We start from the raw sequence: 13,264 nt of genomic DNA, 5'->3' as shown, positions 1-13,264 counted from the left end.
ATTATATATTGACCCTCATGTTGTTTTGTACACTGATGGTCCATGTAGCCTCGGTGCATTCGTTTTAAAGGCCTTTCTGTCGAGTATTTTCTGTGTCCAACGAAGACTTCGCTGCTTTTTCCAGTCACACACCTTTGCAAAGCAGTTTCCTCCATAATGTCACCCATATAAACAAGATTGTGGAACGTAATAAATGCAGAGAAACACCCTCACCTTCATGCCGATTTGTTCACCTGGTGACAAATTAGTCATGTCGACTTTATTGTTTGTCGTTTCTAACATTTTGTATTCGGGGTGGCAGTAGCTTAATAAAGTCTCAGCCACCCGCTCTGCTCTCTCTGTAAACCGTCCTGGCTTTTACAACAGCTATATTGCCTCCAAAACAGTTATCTGACCATGAAATAAGCTAACCTTTGAACTTTAATTAAAGTCTGTATTTCAGCTGCCGTGGCTGTAGAGTCTCTGTTTCGCTCTGGTAGTGTGTCTAGAAAGCCATGTCCACACAGGCTCAGCTGCGTTTTTCAGTCCATCTCATGCGTATCTGATGAAACAGATGCTGGGATTTTAATCAATCCAACTGTCTACGCAGGTGGTGGAACAAGTTGCATTTTACTTGGCTGTAGAGCTGTAGACGGGAGCCAAAGTGTGTGTTTTTTTTCCCACCATTTAAGTCTATTTTCCTGCGATTTGCACGTGTCACTACAGTGTATCGGGCTCTGAAAAAACACGTGATCTACAGCTTAATACTGTACCTGAACGCATGGGGCTCATGCAACAGCGTCTGTTTAGACCAGGGATACTCAGCTAAGTTAAATCAGGCCCAGAATAAGATGCCAGCTGGCCCGCAGTCCGTCTTCTAATTCACTATAAATTAATTCACGCTGGGAAGCTTTTGTTTGTTAGTTTTCACGGTAAATGTTCAGTAATGTCCCCTGGCTGTTCCTTTGTTAACTCAAAATAAGTCATTTAAAAAAACCAAAGGGTTAAGGGACTTTGAACGTTTAGTTGTTTTATCTTCTAAACGTTGTTGTTTGTTTATTAACTGTCATTTTGTTAAAGTGGCCCCAAGCTGAGCATCTCACGTGTTGATATACAGTAAGTTTACACGACTACGGTAATTGCATTTTATGTCACTGGCCTTTAAAAGAAAGCACCCAGCTATTTTGACAGAGCAAGAGGGTGAAAGCTAAAGCAGAAAATGTGCGAAAGAGCAAGAAATACAAGAGAAAAAAACCCCTGAGGTAGTGGGGTTGCAAAAGCAACACTGCAGTCAGGTGATGCTGAGTTCTCTCACAGCTCAAACGGATGCTTTCTAATTTACAGAACGCTCTCATTGGATTTTTTTCTTCAGCTAAGACATCCACTACAGTTTAAACATCTCGTGTCACCTTGGACTGCATTTTAAATTAAAGCTCTTGAAGTTTTAATGGTTTGAATTTGAGATTTTATGAATGAGGCCAAAAGATGTGGTGCAATACACACGAGGCAAGTCATTACTCGAGCTTATTTGTCACCACAGAGAAAAGCAACAAGTAAGTTTGACTTTGAATTAAATAAGGGCAAAATCCTTCCGGTTGCTCTCCTTGGATTTCATCTCTGGCTCTCACACTCCTTGTTTATTGTTTGTTTGACTGCTTCCGTCTTTGTGCATTTCTCTCACCGCTCTGTGGATGAAGCTATTTCTTCCATAGCAGGGATGAGTTAGTGCATTTTGTCTCATTTTTGTGCCTGACTATCAGTTTCTAAAATGGACTGCAGACATGACATCCAGAACATTTCATCATCTCTCTCTCGCTCTATCTCTTTGTTTCTTTCCCCCTCAAGTCTGCATTAAAATATGCATGATTTTGAGTTTGTATTACGGTTGTCAAGTCTGTGGGATCAAACTAATCAAAGGAAGTCCTTATGAGAAACATCAAGGATAAACAAGTGATTAGAAGGCCGAGCTTACGATGGTCTGAGAGAAAGAGAGAGACACCGGCAGAGCTTATTGTGCCTCGCTACCTAATCCCACCCTGTTTGTCAACCCCCCCAGCCCCACATATCATCTTCAGCTCAGATTGCAGAAACTGGGAGTTGGAGAAGTTGGAGAAAAAGGGCTGCCCTGAAGATGTTAACAACAGCATGATAAGTAGAGGAATTGCAGCAACAATGTGGGCAGGTTCATGGCAGGGCGCATTATGTTGGCGCACTAATAGATTTGCGATCAAAGGTTATTGCTGTTTTATTCTTGAATGTAGTACATTGAGTTCATTCCATTGAACAAAACTGCAGGAACATTCTCGATCCACATTGCCTGGGTTTAGGTTTTCGACGTCAAGGCTGGTGTTTTATTGTATGCTGCACAATTCATTCAGAACATAATGGCTGGAATGGCTGAGTCGAGTTTACCTTCAAGTCATAAGTTTGTCCCAGAGGAGTTTACAATTTGTACAGCAGTGATAAAAGTCGTGGTCTGAGGACAAATTTAAGAGCATTATGTGTAGAGGTCCTGATATTTAAGTGGTAATCACACAATCTTTATTTATTTAAACATTGTCACTTATGAATGATTGAATACATTTGGAAATTCCATTTAATGAATGTATCTGTGAACTCTGCAGCAGTTTGAAGGCCAACTTGTGGCTCTGTGTTTCCGTTTGCTCACCAGTTCACAAACAGCGGAGGCAGATAAGGTTCTGTCCGTGGTAGAATGCATTGTCCTGCATCCTGAACACAGAAAAACACATTGGTCTCTTGTGGATGTTTTTAAAAAGGATGACTGTGACTTCACACATTTTACAGAATATAGCAGCTGGTTACAGATTGTGCTGTAGCACTGTGTCGGTGTGATCATTCCAGAGGGATTCTGAGCACGGTGGGCAGACATAGCACAGGATTTCTGGAGAATTTAGATACACCTATAACTTTCTGGGAGTGCAGATATAAATCAAAGTACCTCCAAAGTCTGGCAGCTACAACTTTCTTACTGATGAATTCTAAAGGTATGCATGATTGAGAATCTCCTATAACAGCCTCTCCTCAAAACAAACATTTGCTTTGGGCACCATTTGTTTCGGTTGTGGACTTGGGCAGACGATGAAATTCGCCTCACGGATTCAACTATGGACACATGCATGACAAAGCAGGGATTTGTAACTTTAAATCCGACAGCACAAAATGGCATAATTTGGGTCAATATATAAATGCGGGACTTCTTGTAACATAGTTGAAAGGTATCATAGTTGACATTTTTGCTGTTTTCAGGCTTAAAATCAACATGGTCGCCTATAACCAAACACCACATGGAGTTTTTACAGAAAGATTCTTCTAAATATTATATATCCAATTGAGTTAAATTCAAAGTTATTTATGAAGATATTGTAGTAAACCTGTTGACTACTTTCTATTAAATAACTCAGAAAGCCTTGGAGTCTGGCCAGTCTTTTCTTCAGGAGGAAATGACATCAGACACTTTACACACTTAAGACACTTCACACAAACACTTTTAGTAACTTGCATTTTATACTTTTTATTCTTTGATACTTCTATCTTACTACTAACCTCTGTGTAATTGTGCATATTCCACTAAGCTTTGTTTATTGTATTGTACTCTGGCAAAATAATTTCCCCCAGGATGAATAAAGTAGATCTTACCTCTATCTTATTTTACGTGGAGCAGGTCATGTGATCTGGAATTAACACACTTCCTTGAGAGGTGTTTTTGTAATGGGGAACTTAGTTGGAAGTGATGTCTCAGACACAGATACAATTAGTTATTTTCCATATAAAATTTGATATATTGCCATAAAAGAAATATCTGTCATGATTATCTCAACTTATTAAAAAGAACACAATCTAAACTATTTTTGAATCAGCTCATTTTATTATTGTTTAGCTAATTAGAAGGTGGTTGGTATTAAATATGGACGGTTATTTAGTTGACATTTTACTGATATCCAGTCATTTTTATTAATAAGTGATTGTTTTCATAATAAATAATTATGGAATTTGTAAAAACATGATCACAATGGCATAAAACATTAGTTTGTTTGTTTTTTATTTTTAATGAGAATGTATGCAAGATATATCCCATGGACTTCAAAAGTCCCTCAATAATATATTGACCCATATGCTACATTTCATCTTTCATCATCTCCTGTAGTTTCTGATAGCAGAGTGCATCAAACCAGAGTCTCCCCAACATCTGTGTCCACTCGATGTTGGTTCAATAAATCTTCATTTATTAAACTGGATTTTAAGTACTGCTTTAACATGATTATGTGCTTTTTTACACGTATCATAAGTTAAGTCTACGACTGTAAGGAAGAGTAAACTGGCTCACTTGACTCAGGAACCACAAGTTCTGTTTGTCTTGTACTTTTTTCTGTGTGCGATCAAAAACTTCTATAACTCTAGTTCTTGAAAGCAGCGAAAATAATAACTTTGTCTTGTTGTAAAATGCTGTGTTGGCTAATCATCAGCCAACATATGCAATTATCTGATGAACCAGAAAGTGCATTCTGGCCTCCAAAAGCAATGTAGAAACTTTGTGAACACTGACATCTCACAACTAAAATGAAAGAGGTTGAAGATCTATGACAAATCAGAAATATTTTATTTATGGACAGCGGGAATCCAGTGAAAAGAGTTGTATGGTGCTTTTAGCATCTGAGAACCTCTCAGTTAGTAATTTCAGCTCTGTTCTTGTGTTTGTTCCTTTTGTCTAAGTCATGCTGTATGAAGAATGCTATGGAGAGATGTTGAAAACTGAAAAATGAAAGTTTTACACAATATCTAAAGCTGAAATATTTTAGCAGATAAGACAAGCATTTTTTGAAGGAAAAACTCAACTGAGTAGCTTTGCTGCAAGTAATTCATGGTGAAACATCTGAGAAGGACATGTACTTCTCTTAATTCAGCGATCCTAATACCAGATCTGGTGCGCCCCTCTCTTGGGAATACCTCACACCAGCTTCCTTCGTTCTCTCTGTTGCCCTATAAAAAGAGAGACTTTCACAACTTCAAAGCAACCCGGGAGGAACACTGAAGCAACCCCTGACCCTGTCGATACGAGTCTTGGAGGCATGTGTCACTCTGAATGGTGCAGCACACTTCGTATGACTCTCTGCCACGCAGCAGGATCACAAAAATCCCCCGGGAACATGCAGCCTTTCCAACGGCACATGGACAGGGCAAGGGGGGGGGAGAAGAAGAAGAAGAAGAAGAAGACAAGCAGCAGGGAAGTGGCAGAGCAATAAATTCTGGGCTTCTAAGGTCCAATAAATTCATCAGCTTAGACACAAATTCAAGAAAAAGAAAGTGATGGAAAATCATTATGGTAGAAATACAAGGATTCAAATTACTTGCTGCGGGCAACTAGTGATTGCTTTGTGGTGGCAGGACCCAATAGGGAGTAGGATCTACATAGTGAACAGTCTCCTTAGGCCTCAAATCACTAATTACTTATTAATGAGTAGATGAGGGAAGCCTGTGCTGTCAGAGTAAACAATAGTGAGGAGGCCAGCAGAGCTAATCGAAAAAAGGGAGCCGAGTAAAGAAGAGCAGATGAGGGTGAGGAGACTTTGTTTTTTACATTTAAATATCCTGAATTAAAAGTCAATTCCATCTCGAGTCAAAGGAGGTTTTTCTGCAGCACAAAGAGGAGGAACATGTCAAACTAAAGGAAAGTGAGAGTGTGACAGAAAAGGAGAGCATGTCTACTGAGAGAGAAAGGTTAAACAACACAGAGAAGGGAGAGAAACCAAGACAGCGGCAGATAAAATACAAGAAAAGCCACAGATAAGTACAGAAATGAAAATGGGAAAGAGACATACCTATCTTGGGTGACCTTTACCAAGAACTGAATCACAGAGGAGAGCAGTCAAGATAAGGCTAATACACTGAGGAGAACATCTCTATTCCAACCTTTTCTCTTGCTGATATTTCGGCAAACAATGGCCCAAAAACAAACAGCCGGAGACACGAGACCTGCAAACCTGAACCGTGTTCGGGATCAGAATCAGCTGACGTAAAGTGCTGCATAACATCTGAATAACACCAGCTAAATCCACGTCTTTATTCACAGCCCTGCAACTGAACCTGCCTCTTTCACCTGCGACGTCTCTGGATAGCAAAACAACACATGCCGACTGTTAGGGCTGGCGCAGCATGAAGAAGCTCATACCTTCACACTCGCAGATATTAGAAATTCATTTGCATTCATCAGCAACACTGGCCCCGAGGGGATCTGTGGAAATATGTTGGATTGTTTAGTCAAAATTACAATACAGCTGGGGCAATTTATCTTTTGAAAAGCCTGTTAATTTGTTCAGGAGGAAATAGTGTTTTCATTTGCATGTTGAATAAGGAGTAGCTGGAGAACCCTTTACCAACCTGTTACAGTCTCTCCATGGCTAATGAGGCAGGGAGCAGCAAATTACTGATTCCACCGGGAGCCTTTAGCATGACAAACACACCGTGACTTTACAGTTGGCTCAGAGCAGGTCCACGTATGCATGTGTGTTGGGTGTCGCCGTGCACACACGTGTCGGCACGAGTGTCGATGTGAATATTCATGACTTTCCACGCGTTTTTCCAGCTGCTGGGATTAAAAGCCGGTAATTACGTTCAAAATAATTACATTAGACAGTTTAGATTAGATAGAATATAGCCAATTACACATGGAGATAGGGAGATAAAAGGTCCAATTAAATAACCCCATAATAAGTGTGCTAATTTTGCTGCGGAGCAAAAGGTAAAGGCTAGACATCAAAATCAGCAAAATGCTACGCTACATCAGAAAACTTTCACCTTAAAGTTTTAACTTATAGAGAGCTGGAGTAGTCGAATTTCTTCATCTGATGTCTAACCCAGAATTTCCTTGAAAGGAAAAGAGAAGGAAAGAAGAGTTTCATTCTTGTCAAAGAAAACTGAAAGTCAATCTTTGAGAAATTGTATTATTCATAGGTTGCCATGATTTACACAATGTTCACAGGGTTTTTTTTTTTTTTAAGAGTTACTTTATGGACTCTCGTTTTAATACATTCTTTCTAGAGGCCTGATGTATATCAATTTAATGATTTATTCCAGCTAATGAGAAACATTTGAATAATGAATAATTCATCAAAGGGTACAAAAATTCAAGATGTGTTTCAGAAAAAAATCCTCAGTTGTAGGAGACACTTTTTGTATGTTTGCACCATTCTTTTCTGTACGTCCTTCAGCACTGAAAGGGAAGGAAACTTTTAATTTATCAGCGGCTAATGTCCAGGATGATTATAAAAAAGAATGTTAAAAAGGCCTAAAGGTCAGTTGTGTGTTGGTCAAAGCTTATCTAGGTAAGTAAACTAGCTTTTTCTATGATGAAATGCGAGAATAGTAGGTGTTGTGATGGAAATGTGTCGCTCAAAAATCACATGGCAAGAGGAAAAAGATTCCTTGGTCTGACGCGTATAAGCTGATTTCCAACATACTTTCTTGTTTTTGTCTTGCTGATGTATTCAGCCCCCACATCTATTACTTTTATATGTGTTCTGTTGGCTTGTTTTACCCCATAATGGCTGTTAAAATTAGTTTCCAGGCAGCTGCAAATATACTTGTGATAAATAGAAATGAAAGCAAATAGCTTTCAAAATTCTCTCTTGTAGAAGCATGCCCCCAGACCCTCCCTAGCTGTGGTAGGATTTCTTTATCCACACAGTGTTCTCATCCTTTTTTACATCTTACCTGTTGGCATCTTTGTACTGTATTGTAGAATCAAAACTGTAGACCGCCCAATGCAAAAGTAAATGTTTATTAAATTAAAAAGGAAATTATGTGCAATATCATATACTGATAGCACAAAAACAGAAAATAAATCATCACTACCAGCCACGCTCTGACTTTTCTGCACATTATTTAGACACTAACATACCAGACTGAGATCTACATTAACTATTATGACCCAAAGGACAGTTGAAATATGTGTGCATGAAACCCTGCTGATTGGATCTGGTGCTCTTAAACAAGCAAACTAAGAAATGATTAAATACACTGATGCGGCTTCGTTTTGCAGAGGAATTCTTATCAGGCTTTGCATCATGCCCTCGAAAGGCTGCCTCACAAAAGCAGCACAAGGAACTTCTGCAATTTTTTTCAAGGTAATCTGTCGGTGCAAATGCAAACTATCCACCGTCACTTAATCTGGCTGACAAACAACACATTAAGAGGATTAAATACCATATTTTTTTTGACAAAGTCCTATACGTAGCCCTCCAAAATCCCAACAAAGTCAAGTTTAGAGTAAAAAACTGTCGATTCCATCTGACAGCAGAGCATGTAGGGATAAAGGCCGTCCAGAGAGATGCTCAGTATTCCTTTGTCACCATTTAAACTGACTGAGGAGCGGGAGGACACAAATGAAAGAGGGAAGAAAAGATAATGGAGAGGGGAAGGGAGTATATCCATAAATAGTTAATGATGCCATAGCGGCTGGGAGAAACACCAGAGCTACTTGTAAAGTAAGCTGTCCATAAACACACCCACGCCAGAGCCTAGGCAAACATTGGCCGGCAATATGCAAACACATGCAGCGAGAAAAGAGAGAGAGGAGGACGGAGAACCTCACATTTAAACATCAAAATGACTCGAACAAGCATCCACTCCAGCCCCCACTTCCAGTGATGCAGGACTTGATTCACACCATCGTTACGAGGATATCAAGAGCTTAAAGGAGATTTTAGAGTAAAGTTGCATATTATCAGGAAATCCAGCAGCTGAGAGAGTAAAGACAATGAATCGCACCGCAGGTTTTGTCCTGTAAGATAAAAGCGACGCACAACAAAGCTGATGCCAGATTAGTCATTAGCGTTGGGATGTTCACTTACAGAGTTTGGTAATCTGGCAGTAAAGTGCTATAAAGTAGCCTCTGATTTTTCGAGCTCTTTGAGGCTTAATCTTTTGGTTGCTAATGAGGTATTTTGGTTGAACATTAAGTCTTTGCTATCCCAAGGGGAAAACGTGAAAAAAACAACAAAAAAAAAAAAAACAGATGAACTTCTGAACGATCCGGGTGCAACGCTGGTGCAACGAGGCACTAAAGGAAAAAATACCGCCTTTAAAGTTCCCATTTAGACACATGCTGACAAATGTGATAAACACACACTGCGAGCTCTAATACTTCATGGGAGTTCATCATCACTGGAGTGAGAGAAAAAGCAATGAGGCTTTTTGGCAGATTTCCTGCTCACCCAGGGTTGACAAATTGCCAAGGCTCTCTGTCACAGCTCCACTTTCAGGCTGCTAACTGTTTCATCTGCCATGATTTAGATCTCAGGCATAAAAGTAGCCTCGTGGAAATGCATATTCCTTATACCTTAATTTGCATCAAACAGCACGGCGCAATTACAGTCACTTTGTGTAGTAATTTGCGTGAGACAAAGCTCAATGAATCAATAACTGCTTTGTTGCTGCTATATGGAATCACGTCAGGTAGAAAAATTTCCTCAAACTGGCAATTTTCAGAGTAAGTACGTGAAACAATTTTCTTAAGTAGCACAAGTAATTAAGGTGTTTTCCAGTCAAGACAATCTACAGACTGTTATAGAGGTGGTTTGGGAGGTGTTAAGCACTCCAGTAACTCTCTAATATCCGTAGAAATGACCTAGAAGATTACAATAAAGGCAAACAAACCATGGCGGGGCAATGTAGCTCAATGATTCATCATGATAAAATGTTTAATTTCAGTCAGTGTCAACAATTATTGATCATTTTAGATGACATATCTATACTAGCAGACAGAGAATAAGGGTTCATGTTAAATTTAACAACTTCATTTGTCACCTTTATGACCTTTAACACAATATAGAAACATGCAAATTAGTTATTCTCAAAGGATAAGGGAAGCATCTTACCTTGAAACATTAAATGAAGAAATCAAGTAAAATCAGCTTTTAGGTAAACTGACTTAACATACGATAAATAAACAAACATACAAGAAACTCATGAATTTAGTAAGTAAAATGGTATTAAATGTCCATTTGTTTGCTGTAGCTGCTTTATTCTACAGAAGGTTGCAGGTTGGCTGACAAAAGCCACTAGACAGGTTGCCAGTTTAACACAGGGTCTGTTACTAGTGTGTGCAATAGAAGAGTGTTTGGTAAACCCTGTGTACCTGCAGGTGGACAACTGGCTGACAAGGACTGGGTGTCCCCAGAAAAACACCCAACAACAGTCTCCATGTGCACCCCAACATCAACTCCATCAGCCCTCTGGGTTGACTACTAGGAGTGTATTACTGTACTTAGATCGAGGTGGTGGAAGACATGGCTGTTTTAGATCATGAAGCCCGTTTTGCAAGAGCAACCACTGGCCCAAGTTCTGCTGCAGCCTCCACCATGGGAGGTCTGTGGGCGCAGATGGGGGGCTACAAGACGCCAAGACCTCCATGGACGCCAACAGGGAAAATGACAGAGGGCAAAAGGGTTTGAAGGATATGAAAGGCTTCGATGAGCCACGGTGAGGTAAACACTTGGGATTCTTTATGCAGCCAAACTTTGCAGTTCCATGTTTTCATGCAACTAATTCCTTTAAATGAAACTATCTGCTAACGGCTGTGGATTAAGTGTCTATCGTCGGTACATATCAGTATCATTTAATCACCCGAGCCTTAAACAATCTGTCTCTGTAAACCACTTTGTCCGTTGCAGTTTTATGAAAAAAACATTGCATTAAAAGCAGACAGTTAATCTCCTCTAAAGACAATCCTTACTAAAAATTAAGCATTTTGTTTATTTGGCCAGAAGATTATTGTAATCCAGACTTGAAAATAGGTGGAAATAGTGTTATGAATTACTACATATATTCTGAAAACAAGCTGTAAACATGATCCTTTCGCTGTAAGCTGACAAAAAATAAGAGTACCATCAATAAACTGTCTTCAAATTTTGCTCTTAGACTTCAGTTTTGGTGGACGTTACTAAAATATAGCTTCTGATTTTTCTTGCAGATAACTTTAAAGTAAATATCAAGAGGTTTCAAAGAAAGTTTCTTCTTTGTCACTGAACTAATTTTACTTCACAAAAATGTCTGCCAGCAACATGTATTCAGGTCTGTTGTTTGTCTGTGTTGCTGTGCACACAATAAAACCAGGCTAATTGATTTAATGAAAAGACTCGTGGTTAGCACTGTCTTGTTTATGCGTCTTCTTGTTTTTGATATTAGGTTTTAACTCGTGATATTATGCCTTTCTGATTAGTGGACAAATGGCCTAAATAACCAAGCCAAATTACCAAACAGCTGCTGGGCAGTAGAGTCGTGGTGTCATGGCAACATTGTCTCTAGACTGGGCTGTGGTGTGGCAAATCAAGTGCTTTACACACACACAGTTTCTAATCTCCAGTGCCAGAGATTAATCCCTGCATTTGCCAACTGCAGATTATTTTTGATTAAACTGGCTGTTATAAGTAATGTTTCCAAACTGCAACAGTATCAGGTCCTAGGAAAAAAGGAAATATGATGACTGCAGTTCATCTGTTTTGCATAAAAAGTAGGATCTGACACATTTTCTCAGTGTAGCTGCACATACAGTAATGCGTCATAGAAACAAAAAGGCATTATGCAAGATTAGTTATACCCCGCATGATTTGTTTTACTATATGACGCAGACAAACAGTGACCCAGAATTTCTTGAGAAAATTCAGCTATAAGCTCAGCATAACTTCACACTGTAAATTCTGTAAAATGCTAAATGTGTAGAAGCGGAGGGTTCTCATAGATTTTATCCATCACTGCTGCTTTCTCTAAAAATCCAACCAAAGGCCATATTTTCAGCTGCCTGCAAGGCCAGTCGTACCTGTTTAAATTGGAAAATGAGAAAAGAAAATTAGTCCAGCTGCAGAGTAAGGTGCAGGTGGAGGCTGACTCACCTGAGGGTGAAAATTTGGACTGAAGAAAGCGTGGAAAGAGCCAGAAAAGTCGAGACGGTTTCTCTCTGCCGGATGGGTTTGGAGGGCACCATCACCACAAAGTTATTGTCCAGCTTCAGCTCTGATAGTGGCTGAAACAGCCTGACGCTCCCGATGCGCTGCATAGGAGTGTGCCCTGCAAAATAACCCAAGGGCCTCTGCTGGGCCGTGCGAACAGTGCTGGCCTTTCTTGAATCCTCTGAGTTGCAGTCTCCGCTGTCAGTGGTTTGAACCATGTAGTAGAGCTCCACAGGAGTGCCCTGGGCCTGCTCAGACACTCGCTGCCTACCAGGCCTGACACTGGGTGGGCTAAACCAGCTGGCCAGAGGCTCCAGCTCAGCCACACATATACCCAGCTCACCTTTTAACCTGCATGTCCCACGCACCTCTTGAGTCTCGTGAAAGGCAAACATCCTGACGCAGGGCAGCTTGTGGATGGCGCTGTAATCATCCCAGTCCCTGCCCGCGATGTAGAACAACACTTGAACTTTGGGCCAGCTGGGGTGAATCCTCTCGCTGATAATGTAGGTGTGGACCTTCCAGTTGAATGTAAAGAGGGGCGTCGATGACGCTGATGTTGGCACTGACGATGACGGGATGAAGGAGAGAGCGTTAAACGGCCCTGGCAGCGTCTGCAGCAGCTCCAGAGGGACAGGCTGCTGGACAGACAGCGGTCCATAGCTAGCGTTGACAAAGGGCATCTGGCGGGCCTGGTGGATGAAAAAGGACTCTGTGCGAGCCTGCAGGCTGGAGTTCCTCATTAAGTCCTGGTTTGCCTCCTGTAAGAAGAACGCTGACTCTGCATTGAGGATCCGGTAGCTGACAGGCAGATAGATTGGCGTGGGGCCGTACCTCTGCAGGCCCTCCAGGATCACCTTGCTGTCCACCACTAAAACAAGGAGAAAATGACAACAACACATTAGCATTTGATTCAACAACCTGGAAACACATAGCAGTTGTAGCTTTACGAGCACAAGTCTTTTTCTAAACCTCATCACCGAAACCTGATCCAGGCATGAAATCAAAGAACGGACTGAGAAAAAGTGAATGAAATAACTCCCAAAGTGGACACGGCCACTCCACGTTTTACATAACATTTGCATGCATTGCTTGCAACCTGAGGCAATCGTATCTACAGTCAGTTCCAGCGGTGAATGTTAAATGGTTTGTTGGAGACATTTCCATGTGATATCACTGTCACGAGCCACTGCTCTTATTTAAAAGAATTTGTTAGGCTTAATTCAAAACACTTGCGTCGTTCTCAGACACTTGCTTATCAGGCTTGTCCATGTTCCCTCCTGCTCTCAATCCTTTTCATTGTGATAAACTGGATCTCTTTT

General features: G+C 40.6%; 1 protein-coding gene and 1 long non-coding RNA gene across 3 annotated transcripts in view; one reads left to right on the top strand and one right to left on the bottom strand.

Annotated features, from left to right (window-relative positions):
- si:dkey-112m2.1 (transmembrane protein 132C) overlaps window positions 1-13,264 on the bottom strand; it is a 167,216-nt gene that overhangs the window by 98,400 nt on the left and 55,552 nt on the right. For both annotated transcript variants that reach the window (XM_035947705.2, XM_023269308.3), the window contains exon 3: window positions 11,886-12,813. In XM_035947705.2, the coding sequence (XP_035803598.2) occupies window positions 11,886-12,813 (928 nt within the window). The remainder of the gene's footprint in view (window positions 1-11,885; window positions 12,814-13,264) is intronic.
- The window catches only part of LOC111567929 (uncharacterized), a 186,626-nt gene that overhangs the window by 130,296 nt on the left and 43,066 nt on the right, over window positions 1-13,264 (top strand). The window lies entirely within an intron of this gene.

This window comes from Amphiprion ocellaris, chromosome 17 (genome assembly GCF_022539595.1).
Source record: "Amphiprion ocellaris isolate individual 3 ecotype Okinawa chromosome 17, ASM2253959v1, whole genome shotgun sequence".
NCBI classification, from domain to species: domain Eukaryota; kingdom Metazoa; phylum Chordata; class Actinopteri; family Pomacentridae; genus Amphiprion; species Amphiprion ocellaris.
This window is presented reverse-complemented; position numbering and strand designations above follow the sequence as displayed.